General features: G+C 41.3%; 3 protein-coding genes across 6 annotated transcripts in view; all 3 read left to right on the top strand.

Annotated features, from left to right (window-relative positions):
* rtel1 (regulator of telomere elongation helicase 1) overlaps positions 1-9,205 on the top strand; it is a 28,714-nt gene extending 19,509 nt beyond the window's left edge. For 2 of the 4 annotated variants that reach the window (XM_083769160.1, XM_083769159.1), the window contains exons 28-33: positions 2,730-2,828; positions 3,783-3,993; positions 6,756-6,893; positions 8,108-8,248; positions 8,409-8,597; positions 8,699-9,205. In XM_083769160.1, the coding sequence (XP_083625286.1) occupies positions 2,730-2,828; positions 3,783-3,993; positions 6,756-6,893; positions 8,108-8,248; positions 8,409-8,597; positions 8,699-8,775 (855 nt within the window). In that variant the 3' untranslated portion in view covers positions 8,776-9,205. Of the gene's footprint in view, positions 1-2,729; positions 2,829-3,782; positions 3,994-6,381; positions 6,485-6,755; positions 6,894-8,107; positions 8,249-8,408; positions 8,598-8,698 lie in introns of those variants that run through there. The other 2 variants (XM_083769161.1, XM_083769162.1) reach the window with 2 other exon arrangements.
* Positions 9,206-10,780: 1,575 nt separating this feature from the next.
* Positions 10,781-16,243, top strand: LOC310861629 (tumor necrosis factor receptor superfamily member 6B-like). The gene is made up of 4 exons (XM_083769163.1): positions 10,781-10,823; positions 11,016-11,409; positions 15,524-15,706; positions 15,920-16,243. Exons 1-4 carry the CDS (start codon positions 10,803-10,805, stop codon positions 16,171-16,173), a joined length of 852 nt encoding a protein of 283 aa, XP_083625289.1. The 5' UTR covers positions 10,781-10,802; the 3' UTR covers positions 16,174-16,243.
* Positions 16,244-21,041: 4,798 nt separating this feature from the next.
* LOC310862062 (ELAV-like protein 1) lies at positions 21,042-22,202 on the top strand (the record flags this gene model as incomplete). The annotated part of the gene is made up of 1 exon (XM_083769799.1): positions 21,042-22,202. One exon carries the CDS (start codon positions 21,042-21,044, stop codon positions 22,200-22,202), a length of 1,161 nt encoding a protein of 386 aa, XP_083625925.1.
* Positions 22,203-22,458: the final 256 nt, after the last annotated feature.

The raw sequence follows: 22,458 nt of genomic DNA, 5'->3' as shown, positions 1-22,458 counted from the left end.
AAGGAAAGAAAACATGAAAAAATAATAATACACTTGATGAAAATAACACAATAGATCACAGTATAGATCACAAAATATAAAATAAAATAAAATAAAATACTCATGTGCATACATACTTCAGCCTGTTAACACAATAAGTGCCGGGATGCCTTCAAAATAGGAGCTCTGGGGTGCCGGAAAGACATGAAATCCACCCAGAATAGCACAATAGGGGTCTGGGGTGATAACACAGTCAAAGACGTCTGAGAAAAACTTAAAGCTGTCACTCCAAAATGTTGTTAGTTTGGGGTTTATTTTTATTTTTATCATAGGTTCATTATAGGCATAAACCTTTATAGTCAAAAGTCAAAAATACAGAAATTAGACGATCTACACACTCAGCACGTCACATTGCGAAATTTGCCACATGTGAGGTTGTTTCAGCTGTTTCATCATATTATATGATGAAGGGGGCTCAAGTGATTAACTGTACTAGTCCACCCGTTGTGAGATATTTGCGCCCCTGGTGGCCGCGGGGGGTACTGCGCCCTGATCGCATTTTTTTTATTCACTAATAGATTAATTATTAATCATTAATGTGTCAAATCGAAAAAAGGGCTCCGTTACGCCTCCGTTAACCTGGTGGCCGCGGGGGGTACTGCGCCCTGATCGCATTTTTTTTATTCACTAATAGATTAATTATTAATCATTAATGTGTCAAATCGAAAAAAGGGCTCCGTTACGCCCTCCATATTCATATGTTCAATGCCTGGGAGCGATTGGTGCAGGCAATGAGGAGATAATGCGGTGTTTCTGACACACACACACACACACACACACACAGTCACACACACACTCACACACACACACACACACACACACACACACACACACACACACAGACAGACATTGTTAGAATTATAGTATGATATCAACATGCTTTTAGCACACTGCAATGGTGAAGATTCTGTATAAAACAAGGTATTCATTATTTACCTTGGTTTATCTTCTTTACCATCAGAAGCAACTGAAAATAACCTCAAATGTAAGTTAATTTTACAGCCATGTAAATATCCATTGAAAGAATCAGCATGTCGGTGTCATTTAATTGATGTCTCTTCTGGCATCTCTCTTGGTGAATTGTAGTACGTTATTGTAATTGGAGTACTGATCAGACTATTAGTACAGTATTTTTGTAGTATTTTGTGAACATGAGCAGTAGCTGCATCATGCTAGAAACCTCTGAATCCTATTTGTGTCATGTTGACGTCATCCCCTTGTTTATGATTTTATCTTCTATTTGACCAAAACACAAAGCTGACATTCCAATTGCAACCTTTACTAAGTATTTCAACATCAATGACTATTTGTACTAGAACAAACATTCGCTGTCACAGTCTGGCCTGACCTTATTGATTAGGCAACGTTGGGAACTTGGAGTAACATAGCAGTTTACGGTATTTGGCATGTAAACAGACAATGTAAACTGTAACCTATACCCTCACAAGAGAGTGCGCAAAAGCTGAACCGCCGATATATCACCTTCATATTACCTCGAAGTGAACATTCAAAATGGCAAACGTCAATGATATGGTCAATATACTGTATTATAATTTACCCCCTCGCCCTGCATGTGCAGCTAAAGCCAGCCAATCACAAACATCCGTTTGCGCTCCGAGTGTGTGGCTTGTTTCAAGTTCAGCTCATTCACTCTTTCCCTGTGCTGTGTGGGCCGCATAGGATAGAAACAAGGTCAGTTCAACTCAACAGCATGAGACGAGCACAACCCTGTCAGTTTCACGGGACCTGCTCGATTGATACACATTGAGCATTTTCTTCTAGGCAACTTCAAGTGATTCTTCAGGCTATAGAAAAGTAAGCGTTGCACTGCTGCCAATCCTGTGCCTCACAAAATTAAGTTAAATTAATTTTATGTCGATAAATTATTATATGAATTGTTTCACCCCATAACATCACAACTAGGGGTGCAACCGTTAAGAATACGGCAAAAGGCTGTCAATGATTTGACCTTTTGTCAGCCTCCAGGATGTCGATGGCCCCACCTGACACATGTGGTGTCACTGAATGGTTCGATGAGTATGAAAGTGATGTGAATCTCTTAACAGTCACCATATCTCAACCCAAACGAACACCTGGGAGATTTTGGAATAGTGATGTGATCTGAACAATGACTTAAACCAGCTGCTGAATGAATCTGAGTGAGATAATTTTCCCCTGAATGGCCCAACATCTTACTAAAACACTTCATGCTGAGTTTTACCTTTTAAGTTGTCACTCGTTTGCATATTTTATTTATTTATACATTTATTTGGGAGGCACAGTGCAAGAATGCTAGTTTCCATCCGTAGTCCACGGTATATGATGATTACTTGATGTTGATACATTCGCTGTGGGAACCCTGATGTTTGAACTGTCCACACTAGCAAAAAAACTAATCATTAATACATGTCATTACAGTGCCACAACTGTTGGCTACTTTAAGGAAATGGCTGACACTTTTTAGGAAAAGTGGGCAATGAACCAAATGTGAATTACCTTGAAAAGTCAAGCTCATGCATGGTTTTTGAGATGTGATTGTAACTTTTATTTGTTTCTTACATTAGTGTCTGCCTCTATGATGCCTTGTACTGTAGCCTGTAGTAGGTCATGATTTTGGGTGAAATGAGGGTTATTTCTTGATGCATTTAATACTTTATGAATACTTTGTACAATTTTGCTTCCTCCTTTAGGCAAGCCGTTTGTCCACGCTGTCTCTTCAGCATGAAAAGCGGATGATGGATGATGATCTACGAGGAGGAAAACGTAAAATAAAATTGGTCCAAGAAAAGGTATGTATAATAATTACAATAATAAGAATTAAGAATCCAATCAATTATATTTTTTCTTTATTTATTTACCTCTATTTTTTTGGTATTATATACCTAGCTACAATAACCTTACTTACAATAACCTACTTGAATCCATACTATTGCCAGTGAAGAAGTAATTGAAAATAGATTACTGTAAATGGACCGTCTTAATATTGCTCGTAGGGGTTCATAAATGAATACTGAATCCAGATTTAATCATTAAGGAAAGTGTGTACTATGTAAACTCATTCCCATTTTTCCAGCCATTCAGTTTTTTTAGTTTTTTTATATATATAATTTGGGGACCCCCAAAAATAATTTGGCAACCCCACGGGTTGAGAACCCCTGCTCTATCCGACCACTCAAATAATACATATCAATGTACTTCCTCTTCACCCATGGATACACAGTGCAACGGCGAGACACTGTTACACATTATATACTAATGTGGTATGGTACCTCAGGTATATACTGTATGACTGAGCCATTGCTAACTGTAATAGATATTTACAGGACACTGACAAAATGCCTCACTTCATTTTTAAACTCATTCTACCGTATTCGTCATTGGCTATATTTAGAGCTTAGCCACTTCTTGTTTCCCCAGTCTGTGATCATATAAAGGTTTCCTTTCCTTATTTGGTTGACCCCTTAATTCTGACTGTGTGTAACTGACTACAATGTGAGCAACATTCAGCTAATTCCATTAATCTCACCACAAAAAGGCCCTAGTATGACCACAGTATTTGGTCAATTCTGTTGCACGCTTCCATATGTGTCTATGTAATCTTAAATAGACAAGAGTGATTTGACGAAGCTGTAGTTTTAAAAGTGACTTTTTATTAGCCTTGCATCCCTGGACCTTGTGAGTTTTTGAATGGATATGTTAAGAGCCCTTCCTGACGTACATTGTATTATTGTTGTGTCTTGAAGAGAACTGGATTCTCAGGCGTGTCAGAGCATGGTAAAGGAGACCAAGCGAAGATGTTCATGGCAGAGATGAAGAAGTGCCTGAGCCAGGAGAAATACCAGCGAATCATGCAAGCTCTTCAGAATTACAAGACGAAAAACGATATTGATGAGCTGTTGGAGAAGACAGCCTCCCTCTTGACTGAAGATGTTGATACTCACAGCCTGTTCAGAGGTAAGTCATATGATAGTCATAGCTATGTAATGTGACTGAATGCATGTCTCTGTGTCATAAGTGATTAACACAAGAGTAAATCACATGGGAGGTTTTTATAAACCGCATATCTCTGGCTAGATTGACATTTCCTGAGCACCTTCATTCTGACCCCTGACTTGTCCTGTTTTTGTCTAGTGAAAGGTTATCGAGGGCATTCATATCTCAAAACCAAATAGGATAGGTGATAGGTGACACATTTTTTTTAACTTAATTAGTAATTACATTTAACCACCGCCACCATTATGCCAAAATGTCCACTTTTCACAGATATCTCAAAATCTAATTGGTGGATTGGAATGGTACATCCAGATTCAGGATGAACGGACCCTAACTGATTTTATAACCATGTGCCTAATCCTTAAGCAAATATATACAATGTTATATCTGGGACTACAAATTATCTATTTTCGTTTTTAACCCCTCTATGAGTTATTTTTTTCTTTCTTTTTTTAAAGCAGATGCACACCTCAAAAGGTTGGTGACAGGCGCGTAGGACAAAGTGCATATAATCAAAAGAGAATCTCTGAATAGGACCTGCACACTAGACTGTCAGGAAGAATGTTGCTCTTTACTTCAACGTTTCGGTCTTTGACCTTCATCCTATTCTTTGTTAAATATTCAGATATCTCCTCTATGAGAAAACACATGATATCAATGTTGATCCTGTTATTTCTGGATGTTATAAGAAATGTCTTGATTTTCTGAGCACCTTTTATGGAATTCATGAGCATTTGTTTATTTGAAAGGATCCCCATTAGCTGATGCCATGGCAGTCAGCTAGTCTTCCTGGGGTCCACACACAACATATTACAAAACACATTAAAGAAAACTAAAACATGAATTGCATTAATTCAGTTCATCAATATAAGTATATATATATAAAACACAATTAAATAACATACATCAATTCTCAATTACATATAAAACAGATGAAAACAAACACTAGTATAGAATAACTTGTATATATAGCCTAAAGTTGTTCTTTCAACTGGTCATTCAGGTAAATAACTCTTTACCTTTTTTTTTAAAGGCTGATTTATTATTTGTTAGACGGATGTCAAGTGCTAACTTGTTCCAAAGATCTATAGCTCTATAAATTACTGTTTTTTGAGTTTGTGTTTGAACTAGGTACAGCGATATGCCCATTAACAGCATGCCTTGTATCATAGACCTGGCTCGCTGCAAGTGACATTTAAAGGTCAGTCGGAACAATGAAAGGTAACATGGAACCAAGGACTGTATAAAGAGGACAGGAAGCGAAGACCGTAAGGGCGCCGCCATGTTGCTCACATGGTGCTCCATGGAAGGAAAGAAACATGCGCAATGGGCTTTATGCAGCCAACACTTCCGCGTTCAGCTTCCTTGGTCTGCAACTGCGCATGTTTCTTTCCTTCCATGGAGCACCATGTGAGCGCCCGTACGGTCTTCGCTTCTTGTCCTCTTTAGACAGTCCTTGCATGGAACTAGGAAGTGGTGCTGCTGTGATGATGAGAGAATCACATGAACATGGATAAACCAGGGGGGCAGTCAGCCAGATATTTCGTGAAGCCTCATTTGAAATCGGTAGTTCATATAATGGCCTGTTGTGGCGCTGGACTGGACCCAAAAAGCCCCATAGCTCCATAGAGGCCCATGTATTTTGGCCCAACTTCACCTAGACTGTATTACCTTAATAAACATGGTCATGAATACTTTCTGCTTCCAGTCACTAGTTTAAAGTCTCATTTCTAATGTCATAATATTCTTTTTGGAAAATTATGGTCCCATTTATAAAATAAATGACCATAAAGTTGCGTATGTTCTGAGGGGCGTGGCTACCGTTACAGTCTATGATCGGGAGTCCCCACCCACTCGAGTCAAAATAAAAACCAACGGAGAAGAAGGGGGGAAGTCCCGCCTCGTTGTCTGGGCCAGCCAATGGCCAGCTGGGCCAAAACGGATCTTGAAAGATGGCGACTTACAGTGCATTAGAATGCAAGGGATTTCAGGCTTCATTTTACGTTCATGTTAGACCCGGGGAACGCTTTGTCCATATTTTTTACAGTCTATGGGATAAACACATGAATGTTAGTGTCTAAGGGGGAGTCATCAACCCATGCATAAAATGTATTTGCTTAGTGAATAAATGTGTCTAAATGTGTTACATCTGTAATTAATAATGATATTGTTACAGAACACGTGAAGAACAATATTGAACAGATGCCATGATTTGTGTTGTGTATGTGAAACTTAAAGGACGATGTCACCCATTTTAAACCTACCGTATCTTCATATAATTGCTCTTCTTTAATTAATGCTCATGATAACATGGTACACTTTTTTTTCTATCCGGTCTGTGTCTCATAGGAGGACTGCGGTCACTTCAGAAACCAGACCACCACATCATCATTAGGAAGGATTTCTAAATTTGTATTTCAATGGCTTCCATTAGGGCATGCTAATTTCCAGGAATAGATAGTTAGGCTAAGTTTATATTAGCTTGGATTCCTCATCGATGATGTCACTGTTTGTCGGTTTTCTGAACTAGTGTCCACATAGCCCTCTTCTGAGACACAGACCATATTATAATGAGCATTAGTGAGCTGAGGACCTATTATATGAAGTAAGTCATCTCAGTTGTGGTCTGATTTGTACTTTTCCGTATGACAGAGTATACTTTTAACCTGCCTTCTGCTATGATGAAGTATATAGGGCTTAAGTGGTTAAACTGTGTGTCACAGGTTTCTACCAGTTCATACGGCCGCATCACAAAAAGAGGTTTGATGAGAAGTGCCAGGAGTTGACTGGCTCTGGGTGTGGATACAAGCCTGATCATTCTCTGTCCAAGGAGGAGAAGGAGTCACTCCTGCAGCAGGATGGTGAGCAACGCTCCAACTTTTACCCTTTATTATACCAATGCTTCCCAAGCAGCAGTTTGTTACAACCACGTTATTATTGTAATGCAGTATATACAACTATACAAAAACTTTGGATCTCAGATCTGCAGTACCAAACTAACTCTGCACCATGGGGGACCGGGGCCTTCTGCTCAGCCGCACTGTGCCTGTGGAACAGCCTTCCAAGTGACTTTGGGCACACTCTTGACTCTTTTTAGACGGGCCTAAAAACCTTTCCATTTTGGAAGATCTTTTCATGTTAGATTTTGTGTAGTATTATGCAGTCCAGGGAATGAGACATTACCCCAGCTGAAGGAGTTTAAGTATCTTGGGGTCTTGTTCACGAGTGAGGGGTGGACGGAGAAGGAGATCAGTAGGAGAATCGGAACGGCAGGGGCGGTATTGCAGTCGCTGTACTGCACTGCGCTGTTGTGACGAAAAGAGGGCTGAGTCCGAAGGCAAAGCTCTTTGTCTACTGAGCAATCTTCATTCCTACTCTCACCTATGGACATGAAGTGTGGGTCATGACCGATAGGATAAGGTTGTGAATACAAGCGGACAAAATTAGTTTTCTTCGACGGGTGGCTGGCATCTCCCTTAGAGATAGGGTGAGAAGTTCAGTCACGCGAGAGACTCAGGGTATAGTCACTGCTTCTTCACCTGGAAAGGCTTCGTCTGTACCAGTGTACCCTAAATACTAGAACATCGTCTGTACCAGTGTACCCTAAATTATACTAGAACATCGTCTGTACCAGTGTACCCTAAATACTAGAACATCGTCTGTACCAGTGTACCCTAAATACTAGAACATCGTCTGTACCAGTGTACCCTAAATACTAGAACATCGTCTGTACCAGTGTACCCTAAATACTAGAAAAGTGCAATTCTGGGAAATTGCAACCATGATGATGATGTATTGACCCACATGACGTCACAGGGACACAGAATAAATAAATAATGGCGGGTAATTACCGGTACTATTGTCTGGTTGCCACTGGCAACCACACTAATAATTTGATATATCTGATCTACTGTACATGCATGCTTGAACGTGCAGCGTGCAGGCAGGCACGACAGTGTAGTGCCACTCCCTGTGAGCATAGTCACTGCAAGGGGTGACGCATAATGTTTTTGTTTTTGTTTTTTTTCCTGAAAAGAACGTAGCAACATTATGTAATATGCTTGTTTTCTTGAAGCTCCTGTAGGTGACGCTGGGGTGTCTTCCAATGGCAGCTTGAACGCGCCTCAACTGAATACGGCTCTGCAGCTCAACAACGGAGGGTGTCACCTAGGAATGCATGCCTTGGGGAAGCCTATTGAAACGCAAGCTCAGACAGGTTGGGGATTCTGTTTACATCTCATTATTTTCTTTATTCATGGTAGCATTAGCATTAGTCACATAATTATTATGTGCTCTACTGCACGCATGCAGTGAATTTCCAAAACGTTCCGTGGACTTCATTACAATTCTGTGTGAATGTATTTTCCTGTCAACAGTTCAACCAGTTGCAAAGAAAGAATCTCAACTCCTTGTGGCCGAATTGAAGAAAGTTCTGGGAGTGGAGAAGTGCAACCAGCTCGTAGGAGCCATAAAGAACTACAAAGATACAGAAAACTATGAAACCATGGTGTCCACAGTGGTCAGCCTGTTAACAGAGAGAAATGAAAACTTTGATCTTCTCATCAGTAAGTCCTTTATTTGTTCTTCCTTTGAATGAGCTGAGATACGTTTTCTGTAATATAAAAAAGAATATTACGTTTTTCGTTTTTGTTTTGAACTCTTTCAGAATTTGGCCAGTTCATCCGTCCTCACCATAAGAAACAATACAATGAGATGGTGGCTGCTCTGATTGGTGGACCTTGAAGTGCTCTGTCTTTGAACTGGTGTCTTTGAAAAGAGCAGGACTCTGAAGTGCAGTGACACAAATGTTCAAGAAGTGATATTTGACGTCAGTGATCCCAGCTTTGGCTCCATTCTGAAGTGACTCATCAAGCTTAGCTTGAGTTAAGACCCAAGCTGACGTACTACAGTGGGGCTGTTGACATTTGGGTGCAAAAGTGCAGAGTGAAAAGCACCAATAGTAGACCACTAAAAACATGGGCCTTTTCTGTTTATTGCTCCAATGCCTTGGAAGACGGTTCCACAAACAACCCCACTGATGGCAAGTTCACACTTTAGGATAAATCTGAACGGTATGTTTGTTGTTTTAAAATGCAGATTTAAAATCTTTGGCCTCACAAGAATGTTAATATTTTAACTAAGGTGTAATCAATAAATGTTTTGTTAATGAAATCCTTAAAGAAAATCCAACACACCTTCATCTTCATTTCTTAATATGTTGTATAATGTACTGCATGCTTGTGTGTACTGTGTACATAATATAGAAGAACAAGGTACCTTTTTTATTATAGCAACTCTCTTCATTGCTGAAAATCCATGCAGGTAAGAAATGATATGTGGAGGACAGTCTAGCCCATTATAATTGGGAAAGAACCTGTGTCATTTTAGATTTTAGCGATGGCTATTCAAAAATAGCAGATATACAAACTTTTACATCTGCTATTTTTGAAAGATCGTGAAAGTGTCCGAACTGATTTAGAAGGCATTTGTAGAATCTGCCTCGGGTCTTGATGGGTTAAAGCCATGTGGAACTTCATACTTGGGCATCATATTGATGAACTCAGTCTTCCTTCCCATGTAACCTATAGTAGGCTAGTTCCAGACAACTATATAGTCTCCTATATAGGTAGTTTGGAACTTGCTATGGGGAAGCATTACTTCCACATTCTCTGTTAATAATGAATGTATTGTCTGGAGCTGTGTTGAACTCCACATTTGGGCAAAGACGATGTGTGGAACTGGAGGACGTACATACATGGACATAGACACTTTCTAGATGGCCGACCCCTTTGGAGATACAGTATACATACATATTCATTGTTTATCAAATCCAATCCACTTTATTTAAATAGCACATTTCACAACTCAGGGTTTACAAAGTGCTGTACAGAAAGTTAAAAGCTAAAAGTTTATAGATGGAAACCTTTTTTCTTTTTCATTAAACCAACTTTTTTTTTTGTACATTAGTAACTACTATGTGTAGGCTACTGATTATCTTATTCACAAAATTATGTACTGATTATTTTCTTATTCTAAAGTGGACCACATGGGGTATGTCTTTTATTATAGGCTACTTTATGGGTAATACTCGGTTTGTTTTATGTGCCCACGTGTGTGTCTGTTTATGTGGTTGTTTATCACTACTTGTATTAAAAATAAACTTTAAATCAAACTTTTAATGTAGTAACTGATGAGGCTCAATATCATGCCTTTGTTATAAAATACCACAGGTTTTCAAAATTAAAAAGAATATCTATGACTATTTTATCAATTAGGCTATCAAAAGGTGAGGTAGATTTGCAGAATGCAAATAATGTGAATTGAAAGCGCCTGTCAACCCTCCCGTTACCCGGGATTCCCCCGTAGCTACTATTTTTATCTCGCTGTTCTTTGATCTATTTCCTGTAAATCCCTTCTTTCCAGACAGTGTACTGAACAGAATTGATTGGGCACTCCACTGTAATTCATAATCATTCTTCACGTGCACAGACTGCACACGAGGGTCAGGGTGCATAAGAGGAAACAACTGTTCCATGACCATGGCAGGTGTAACTGGCGTCACGATGTGAATTGTAATGGTTTTGTTTGATAGTATTAGTCAGCCTAGTAACGCTATAGGGATTCCCTTAGTCATAATAGCTCTTTCGGGGGGGTGGGGGGGGGGGGGGGGGGAACTGGCAATGACTCACTCAGTCATTCTCTATCGCCCATATAAACTCGAGGAGCGCATATAGTGTGCAGCAGCAGGAAAATACCACTTCGAATAGAAAATGCATCTAATATTGCATGAGGTGAGTAGGATATGTATTTATAAAATGTATATTTAAATGTATAGCCCATCTATTTATTTTTTTATTAATTATTATTATTTATTTATTATTATTCGGATTAGACTAGGCCTACTAGCTGGTATAGACTGTATAGGCTATATGCCAGCTATTGAACGGTATAGTTTAACTGTTTTATTCATGCCTTTTCTCTAGTTACTCTGCGTGTCGGTGGTGCTCTTACCTGTCGCGCTGTGCAGCGCCATCGTGAGAAGCGCAACAACTCCAACCTACACACGCACGGACGAGGTGACCGGAGAGACCCTCGTGTGCGACATGTGTCCCCCGGGACAATATCTACTCGCGCACTGCTCCAGGACCAGCAAGACCCAGTGCGGCCCCTGTCCGGAGAACCACTTCACCGAGATCTGGAATTACATCGACCGCTGCCAGTACTGCAGTCGCTTCTGCGCCGCGTACGAGCAGGAGAGCGCGCCGTGCACCCGGACACACAACAGAGACTGTCAGTGCAGAGCCGGATACTACAGCAGACACGACACCTGCTTCAGACACCGCAAGTGTCCGGCTGGGGAAGGTGTCACACATCTTGGTAAGTGTATATGTGACGGGAGCCGGTTAAATCAATAAGGCATTTAGAAACACAGTAGTATAATTTAAAGTGCACTAATTAAAAGTGCGAGTGCGTTGTACTGTGTGACTGTTAAAAGTGTAGCCGACCTACGCCACCCTTTGGTTTAAAACAGAGTAAAAGGGAACTCTTAAAACAATAAAAGGACACCCAGGTTCGAGTTAAAAACCAGTTAAAAAGAGCATTATAAATTAAAGGAAAACTGTTAAAAGACTGATACAGGACAGGGTTTTGGGGAGTTACAAATAATACTTTATTTCCCTATACACGGGCACTCTAAAAATGGCCAGTAGAAAAATACAATTAAACTTAAAACGCCCTAAACCTAAAACCCTAACCAATCCTATATAACTAACTAAACTAAAATCTTGACCTAAAAACAAAACAAAACGAAACAATCAATCACAATAAAAATGTCCGGATAGCAATGTGCAAATACAGCAAGAGGTTGTGCAGACAATCCGGGAAGGAGCCAGGTCTAGTAGTCCTGAAACACACAAATACAGTGCGGCAGTTCAGCTGTTCTACGTCAACGAATTCAGTTCAGACAGGGATGAGGGAAGTAATCAAGGTTGGCAATACTGCGTGTTCAGGTACTTACAGGCGACCCAGGGTATGAACCTGGGTCTATCTGTCTTCGGCTTGCAGTATGCAACTTCTCCGTCTCGTCTATCGTTCAAGTTCGCCTGTCGTGCTTGGAGTTGGACGCCTTCCCGTCTGGCTCGTCACACCGGTGGCTCTGGAGCTCGCTGTGGCTCTATAAAGTGCAGAGTGCAATCCGGTCCGTCTCCCCTGGGATTAATCCCCCTTGCTGTCCGGTGCTGCTATCGTCTCTGCTACCGAAAAAGTCACTTGGTCTCGTCTCGTCTCTTCTCTTCTCTTGTCGCTCTCTCTGCCACCGAGGGCCGGGCACACACCAGCCAGGGGCCGCGGTCGTGGCGCTTACAGTGTCGAAGGCCTGGCTCTCATGGCACTTACAGCCCATCTGTGGTCGACAATCATGGCTACCGCTGGCCCCCAGCTGGAGTGTCCTGGCCCCAGCCCATGGAGCTGCCCCCATTCCTCCTTCTCCCAACACAGCCTTCTCCTTCCTCTGTCTCTCTCCAACTTCTTCTTCTGTCTTATATAGGGCTCCTGATTGTTGGGCCACACCCAACCCAGGTGCAGGTCATTAGTTTGGCATCAGCCAGGGTTCAATGTCAGTCAGTGGAAAAACAAGTTATACAAATCATGCAATTCACAAAACAAGCAAAACTATAAAGCAAAATCACTGGACAATAATCTCACTCCAATTAAACTCATAGCAACTTAAAGAAAACATTTCAAACAAACATGCAAAAGTATAACACAGCAAAATCACACAAATAATAAACCAAACACATATTTATTTCCACCGGCTCACATATAGTGTAGTGTAGGGTAGGCTAGTGTAGTGTAGGGTTAAGGTTAGCCATGGTTCATGAATCATGACTCTCGTATTCATACGAGAGTCATGAAGAAACTTCACCCTGTTTTTTGCGCTCGCTGCATTTACAAGATTTCCGTATAATAAACATTCAAATATAATAAAATATATTGTGAATCTTGTAAATGCAGCGAGCGCAAAAAACAGGGCAAAGTTTCTGCATGACTGTCATGATAATCATCATGGCAGTCATGTTCCAGGGCTAGGTTAAGGTTAACCTTCATCACCACTCACCAGGCTTTCAGTGTAGGGTGTATTTTGCGTGTCTTAAGTACCAGGTCTTATTCCTATCCCTAACTTGAGTAAACTAAAGACCTGGAGGCGTGATCAATTCCATTTGGCTATTCTGAGTGGCCAAAGAGCATTGACCACGCCTCCAGGTCTTTAGTTTACTCAAGTTAGGTAATAAGACCTGGTACTTAAGACACGCAAAATACAGCCCTAGGCCCTCATTTATCAATCGGGTGTAAAATCTGCCACAGATTCGAGTGCAGGTTTCGTAGTACACCCACGTCGCCACGGCATTTATAAAGTGATCGCAAACAGCTGATCCTTCCTTAATTTTGTTCTCACGTTAATAAATGTCACGGCTGAATTTGATCTGGCACGCCCTAAGAAATCAAGCCTCGCCCTCGTTTTTGCGACATGAACAACGGCAATACGTTTCCTGAAACCATGGTTACATGAAAAAATATAGGTTTCTCCCGTGCCTTGCTGCCCGCCTCACCCCCCTCTCTCATACACACGCACAGCACGCACACGCAACTTGCAAGCCCAACTAACTGGTGTGTTGTTAAACAAATAAAGAACGAACACCTGCATGAATTAAATAAAGTTGTAGGCCTACCCTGTCTGTTTCACTCTCACCTCGCTTGCCTTGCTGTCATGCACGCACGCACCTACATGACACATTAAAATAAAGCTGTCTGTTTCTCCTCTCGCTTCGCTTCCCTTGCTGCCCGCCTCACCCCCCGCACGCACGCACGCACATATCGCCATTTGCAACTTTCACTGTGTGTTGTTAGTTGTATATTAAATTATTAAAGTATTTTTAATTTAATATACAACAAGATATATTAGTGAACGAAAACCTGAACCTGTGAACCATAATTAAATAACAAATAGGCACACACACGTGACACGCTGCTGTTTTGCAGCTGCTCCTCCTGTCCTGTCTGTCTGTCTGTCTGTCTCTCTCTATCACAGTGGTCCGTCCGTGACCAACTGACCATGCACGTTCCGACGTTCGACAGTCTATTTAGATTGCCTCGCAGACGTCGTTAGTCACTGCAGTGGCCGGGCTGTCAACTGTCATTATATGTATGAATGTGCAGCCAAAACAGTATATAGCCTCATGTGGCTGGTGGTGGGCAGCGTGGGCTGGCTGGGTAATATACTTATATCTCCGATGCAGTTCCCACTTGCGCTGGGAGCCTGGCACGGTACATTTGGCATTCGAGCGACGCGTCGGGTTTATTATATTGCACATACCGTAAGAAAGACATCGGCCTTCATGCTGTAGATTAGGCTACAGTAGGCTATACCTGCACGTTGGGACTCTCTGCAGCTGAGCTGCAGCACTGCTAAACTATAGCCTACTCTCCAACGTCCCGTCATGGAAATATTTCAGCACAGACAGCCCAAATCCTCGCATGTATGCGCTGATGCAAAACACTGTTTAAATGGCTTAAGCATCTCTTGCAACATTGTTTTTAATTGCGCGATTTTATCTCCTACTAATTTCATATGACACATGTATTCCTTAACATTTTTATTTATTTATTTTTTACATGTAGCCCATATACATTATACATACCTTTTATATAAACATTTTAGGAGTGAATACATATGTTTAGATGCCTGTGACAGCCTCTCAGCAGTTCAGACAAGGCTGCTCCGCTTGTGTAAGACAGAAAAACAGCCAAGGACAAAGCGTACGCCAGGTCCCGACCAGACGTGACTATTTGTCCTACTCAAGTTCAATTTCAAGCTTTGCCGGAAATGTTAAATGCCGAAAATGTCGGTAATTTCGGCGTGCGCCCATATTTTGGCGTACGCACGGTTGATAAATGAGGGCCCTAGAGTCTACAAATCGAACCGTTTGTGCTGTCTTTCCCTTGGTTACACATTATAAGTCACATGGAATTGATTCGTTTTTGAGTATTTAAACACAGCCTAATTGTAAAGACTAAAGACTATTGCCTATAAATTGTAAGCTGGTGATATCAAATCACACTGCATTGACCCTTTTCATTTCAAGGACCTCCATTTAATATGCTTAGCCCATGGCCCACATTTGACATTTTTCTGAGACCCGATCTGAGTACATTTTTATTGTTTATATGATTTGGTCCAATAGTCTTGGTCCAGAATTCTTTAACCAGTATGTTTTTTTGGACATTCATTCATTAATGTGTCTTTCAATTTGGTGTTTGATTGATTTATTGTTTTCTATAGTGTCTTCTACTCTATGTTCTGCAACAACATAATCAACATAATCTGTGCCAGCTCAAGGCAACATTTAATATTTTCTTGTTTTCTTTAGTTTCATACTAGGGTATATCATATGTATATTATACACATAACAATCGTATTGATTTTATACCACAGGTGCAACACACCATGACGTAATGTGTGTCCCATGCCAAGAGGGTTTCTTCTCCTCTGAGTCCTCTTCCACTAAACCCTGTCAGAAGATGAGAGAGTGCCAAGCAAACAGCACCACTATACCTGGTAACGCCATGCATGATGTCTTCTGCTCTCACTGCAAGAATGGAACCAAAACAGTGCAAGGTCAGAATAGAACCCATGCAGTACCCACCCTTATTAGGTTTTTTGTGTGTTTTATAGGATCACATTCAAACTGCTGAGCAAACATCAAATTTGCACAGATCTGGAGAACTTGAAATCTTACCATAATACATGATTTTATGTTATTCTCTAGTATTGTTATTCTATACGGTACCACATGTAATTTAACAAATATTTCCACATCTTTTCATGTAGAACGAGACTTGTGTGACAGGGAGTTAATGAAGTTCGTGACCATGCAGATCTTACCACAAAGGAAGGAGAAAAGACTACGCACGATGCTGAAGAGAAAGACGAGACTTCACGGAAATCCTTCTACTCTGGACCTCTTGAGCCGCTTAAAAGAGTTGTTACCCACAGATGTGTCTTTTTCGGATGAAGTCCTCACCATCCTGGGGGATGTCATCCTTCCGGGTTTAGAACGGAAAGTGAGACAGCGGTTTGTGTGACATCAAACTCACTCAATGGTAAAAATAATAATAGAAATGCACTCTCTCGAGATGCCAACTTGCGCCTTGCACACAAGTAGGCCACGTATGGCCTACTTGTACTGCTACTAACTAATGTCCAGACCATTTCAACTGCTGTTCTAAATCCTTCAGAAGCATTATTGACCTTTTACCAACCTTGTGCACAAGCAGAGCGTGCAAGTAGGCCTACTATGTCCAGACCATTTCAACTGCTGTTCTAAATCCTTCAGAAGCATTATTGACCTTTTACCAACCTTGAAACGTACCTTAGTTACGTCACCAATCCGTCAGCCAATAAAGGACCACGTACATACATACATACCCAGTCAATCACCAAACATACCTAAGTTACGTCATCAAGAACGGTGGTCCCTTATTGGCCAGTGGACTACACTGACATCCAGCCAATTGCAGTACTTGCGCAAAAAACTATGTTCAAGCCTGGAGGGAAGAAAAATAAATGAATCACTCCATTCTCCTCTCCTGGAGTGGATGAGAAGAAAGTATAACAGTACAAACCAAACGGATTCACTATTGCTATTTATATTCTTAGGAAAGAGAAATAAAACCTTTGCCATGAAATAGCTATAGCAGGGGTCAGGGAGGAAGTCAGCGATGATGTGTCTTGCAGTGCTTTCAGTTTCAATTTGAAAGCATCATTTAACCAGTGGCTGCTGTGATATTAGTTTATTTTTATTTATTGTATTTGTTCTTAGTTTTATACTACTACCTTTTTTATGTATCAAATGTATACTTTGTCCTTGATTTTCAGGTTGGCAGAGAGTTGTTAAATCACCGAGCTAGGTAAAACAGCCTTCGGTTTTAGCGCTCCCTTTACCTGGAATCAATTCCAATGCACTTTAAAAATGGACCTCACTGGGGCAATTTAAAAACGTGCTGCTATTCTTGTTGTTCTAAATTGTCACTGTTTTAATTAAGATGTCCTTATTATTGTTTTCATACTCTGTTCTTTGATTGTTTTTTTTTTTACAATAACTTGTTTTATCTATTTTCAATATTATTACACTGTTGCATTTTCTAATCTCGGCATCATTGAAAATGAGGGCTCTGCCCTCAATGTATTTCATAGAAAATAAATAAAGGTTGAATGAATGAACACAGCATATCAAATTGGTAATTTCTCCATATTGCCTATGTAACAGAGTTTAGTGGGTTCCACTTGCTCCATCAGTAATGACATTTCTTATTGGTTAGTGGGCGGCACCCATTGAATAACACTGGTGTCCACGTTTAGAGTGGTGTCAGTCTAACATGAGACATGCCCATGGTAAGATGTGTTCCTCAGCACACTATATTTTCAACAAGAGTCTGTATGTTTACTGTGATACTGTGATGAATATTAGTTGTTCTAAACATGCTAAACATGAAGTGGCGATGTTTTGTATTATTTTGACATACTAAACTGTAAACTCTTTATAAAAACATGCTCTTGGTCACACTGTTAATTCTATTATAGACGTGCTGAAGATTGGGTGTGTTACACAGACAGAAACTGACCAGATACGTCTGTGTATTTACCAGGTACATTATTTCTTTTAAATCTGTGTTGTATGTTTATTGAGTGGTGTCAGTCTAACATGAGACATGCCCATGACGTGCTGAGGATTGGGTGTGTTACACAGACAGAAACTGACCAGATACGTCTGTGTATTTACTAGATTAAACTGTCAACAAAGAGAGAAGTCGTCCGGAACTTCATTATTCCACAACACAACGCAGATCACACTAAAACTGTGAAACTGTCTCCATAACAGTATGCATATGACATAAGATAAGACAAATGTTATCCCTCTGATATACAATAACACTTTTATATCCATTCACTGTTGCATAGGGCTTCTTGCGTTGATTATGTTCGACTCTGTAAGGTACTTAAGCAGGGAAGTTTCCCTGGAACACCCATGATGAACTCAACGTGCTGCAACATGACATGTCGGGGCACAACAAACGTGTAGTCTAGGGATAAACAACAGTTCCCCATAGATATTTAACAAGCTAACTCAGATGTCATGATAAACACATGTTCTGTGTACAACGTACAGCTAAAAGTCAAGTCAGGTGCTGCTTTTGCTTAAGGGGAGACAATCAATCAGGTGTACTGTAGATTTGAGACAAGTCAAATTGGAAAAAATCAGTACCTGTGCCTTGACAGACCATGCATGTCTTAATGTCACCATGAGTCAGCTATTACCATAATAAGGAGTTCCCAATGCCGCTACACCCAAATATGGAGTGTGTTGTCTAACCTCAATGTGTTGTCATGGCATCAGCAAACAAATCAGTGTAGGTGCATACAGTATACAGTATGGGCACAAAAGGGGGCATGCGCATGCCCATATGTGGGAATATACGGATGACTTCAGCGATCACCATGTACACTATGGGCATAAAAGTGATACATACTGACAGTTACAGAGATCTCCATATTACCATAAAAGGGACACGGACAGACGGGTACAACAGGTTCTCTGACAAAGCCCTTGGCACTATGACTCAGACATAATTATTGGTCGGTCTCGGATCGGTGGTGTAACGTATAGGTGAGGGCCACATAGCGGCCGATCACCAAACGTACCGTAGTTACGTCATCACCATCAACAGCCAATAGGGACCACCGAGGACAGTCCTACATACACAGCCGACGACAGGAATACATCTCGCCCCGGAAAGTGAAGAACACTCGCCAAAAGGGGAAGGAATCTCGCCCCGGGCCGAGTGGTCTTCTCTTTTTGGCGAGTGGTCTTCACTTTTTGGCGAGTCGCCAAGACCACTCGCCAAGGGCGAGTGGTCTTGCTACCGACGACAGTACTTGCGCGCTCTGCTTGCGCAAGTAAATATTGGTATTGTCAAGATCTGGTAATAAGCCTGTCAGGTCCAATAACATATTATCTTGTTCCAGGGACATAGTCCATCAGACAGAGAACAAAGAAAGAAGACCTTCTGATTATTATTCGTATAAGTAGTACAGTATGTCAGAATCTAGAATCTTATTGTATCGCAATTTGCAAGTGTTTGTGCTTAGGAGGAATTCTTGGAGAGTTGTTCAATACAAAATCACACTATGAAATATTTAGTGGCACAGGGTGGGGTTGGGGTAGGGGAGAAGTGCACTGCAGGGATTAGAGAAGGAGTTGGTTTTGGAGTTGGACATATACCTGGGCTTGTGAAAACCCATTGTGACATTGATAGATAATGTGAATTATTTTACATAAGAAAATATTACATCACACAGAAATGTGAATTTCATTTCCATTCACGCCCATTAGGTGGAGGTCTCACGACATCAGCTTACAACGCCTGTCAAGAGACAAAAGCTGCAAGATGAGTAGCTGTAATTATGTAATTATTTCCGCCGTAGTCTGAAAACCCACCTTTTTAGACTCCATCATGGCCCATAGCACTTACCCTACCCCCTTAGATAGCATTTCTGTAGACTTAGATAGCATCTGATACAGACTTATAGCATGTTATGTAGACGGCACTATAATTGCATTGTATATAGTCATAGCACGCCATAGTACATATGTACTGTATAGCATAGTAGTATATATATAGCTTATATGTATAGTCTCATAATATAGATATTCCACTGTTACTTTCTTAGCTTACGCATGTTTTATGATAAATGCTTTTGTGATGTATTCCCATGCTTTTGTTCCTGATTATTGTAAGTCGCTCTGGATTAAGAGCGTCTGCTAAATGCCTAAATTGTAAAATTGTAAATTGTATGTCATGTCATACTGTAGTCTACTTCTGACCTGCATTAAAAAAGATCAAGTTGAAAGCTTCAGGTTGTTTTGGCTGAGCAGCTAAGGCAGGAACCCATGCCTTCATAATGGAACTTGAGATATACAGTAGATAGTCATTTTACATGCACTGAAGGGCGTCACACAGAAACCAACTACTACAGCCTCTCATGATATCCTGAAACTGAAAGGCCCAATCTCAATTCCATTCATGCTGTCTCATGATACCAGCCCACCACCTGTCAAAAGCCAAGCCATAGACAAAAGCTGCATTCCAAAATACTGTTGGTATGATAGTCACAGTTAACCCATGAAGGTATCCTCCACCCTCTATAGACAGTTGCACTTTAGATTCCAGTGCCTATACTGTATAGTAGTCACTTGATTTCTTCAAATTCATATAATGTGCCTAATTGTCTCCATCGTTATGTCATTGTTTTGGCGTCATGCATGTGTATGAAAGGAACAGGGGGCATAGGTTACCATTACCATTAGGCAAGGTATAGGCAATGCATGGGGCCACAACAATCAGGGGGCCACTGTGAGAGTTTCCAAATAATTAAGCCACATGTAAAATCTAAGTTTAAAAGGGCAAATACTAACATATATATTTATTTAAGTTTCCCCCTGCCATTGATCATAACAAAAATTGCGTGATATAAAATGGGTAATGGTGGTTTTATGGTGTTATTTAACACAAACAGCCAAATCCGGTAAAGACTGCTGTAAGATGATGTATAGAGCCTCTGCGGGAGTATACAGCAGCTGCATGTATCTCAGTGCAGTGACATTCTGTGATTACTTTCCATAATTAAATTTAAAAATGTATCATTTTTGGACAAATACAACCATACTGAGCATTGGGGGTGTGTCAGCTAGGTCAGGAGGTAACAGGGGGTGCACGGCCAAAAAAAGGTTTGGGGACCACTGCTGTAGATAAATAGACAATGCATCTCAGCCAATCACAATGCGGGGTCAGAACTAACTGTGACGTCACTGCCAATATAAAAACTGCTTATGGAGCAGCTAATATTGAATTAGGTTCTCATAGTTATACTTGAACTTTGTTTTGATTTAGTAATGAGAGAAATAGGAAGAGAAAGAGACACGAGCTGTTGCGAATCCAACACGACAAGGGGCTTCGAGAAAGATTGCAGGAGGACGAACCTGATAATCAATTACCTGCCTCAGAGCACATCGGATGAGGAGCTGAGGATTCTATTCAGCAGCATTGGAGTGGTGCAAACCGCCAAGGTCATTAGGGACAAAGACAAAGGTCACAGTTTGCAGTATGGGTTTGTAAACTTCATTAACCCTTGTGATGCGGCCAGAGCTATCCAGACATTGAATAGGCAAAGGTTGCACTTCAAAGTCATCAAGGTGTCCTATGCACGCCCCAGCTCAGAAGCAATTCAGGATGCCAACATATACATCAGCGGCCTACCCAAGACCATGACCCTGAAAGATGTAGAACAGATGTTCTCCCCTTACGGGCGGATTATCAACTCCTACATGCTCGTCGATGAGGCGGGCAAGTCCCGTGGGGCGGCGTTTATCCGCTTTGACAAGCGCATTGAGGCGGAGGAGGCCACCCAACAGCTGAACGGCCAGAAGCCTCCCGGAGCATCGAAGAAGATCAGGATTTCAAAACCCATCCTGTGCATGGGCCCCGACGTGAAGGCCAACAAGGCTGCCGCCGCCGCCGCCGCCGCTCAGCGGGAAGACAACCAGTGCCCCCATGTGAAGCCTGATGTCACCTCTCTCCCCAAGCATCACCAGGGTGGCACAGACAAGGTGCCACGCATCTTCATCTACAATCTGAGCCAGGACACCGACGAGGAACAACTCCGGCAGATGTTCGGAGCCTTTGGCACTGTCACTGACGTCAAGGTGATCAGAGATTTCCACACCAACAAATGCAGGGGATTGGCTTTTGTTACAATGGTGAACTATGAAGAGGCTATCGACGCCATTGCCAAGCTCAACGGGCGTAGTGTCGGAGACAAAATCCTTCAAGTTTCCTTCAAAGTTGAAGAGAGGGATAGAGAAAAAGATATGGGCAACCACACGTCAGACACTGATCTCAGAGAGATCCAAGTGTCCTCCAAGACTGGAAAAATAGGGAGTGACACTGACGATGACCTGATGAGAGATGGACACAATGACAACCGTCCACCAGAATGTCATTGCCGAGATAGGGCCGTATATGCACCTGATGATAAGCATCTGTGGAAGCGTTAATGCATCTGTGTGCATCAAAACAACCACAGCTGGAAAACAACTGGCTTCCGGGCCGGAGATTTTAGCTCCATGTGATGCCCATGTGGTCTAGACCTAGTGAGTTATTTTTACTTAATCAAAACAACCCAACTGCAGGAATGCACAATAGAAAACGTGATTTATGAACATTAATTAATACGTAACTGTGATAGGCCTATCTGTTTTTGTTTAGTCTTTTGTTGCCCGATGTATAGGCTATGTTATACTACTTGTGTTT

Source organism: Protomyctophum parallelum (genome assembly GCF_964188405.1).
Source record: "Protomyctophum parallelum genome assembly, chromosome: 7".
Lineage (NCBI taxonomy): Eukaryota > Metazoa > Chordata > Actinopteri > Myctophiformes > Myctophidae > Protomyctophum > Protomyctophum parallelum.
Note: the sequence above shows the minus strand (reverse complement) of the source record. Positions and strands in the feature narration are given on the sequence as shown.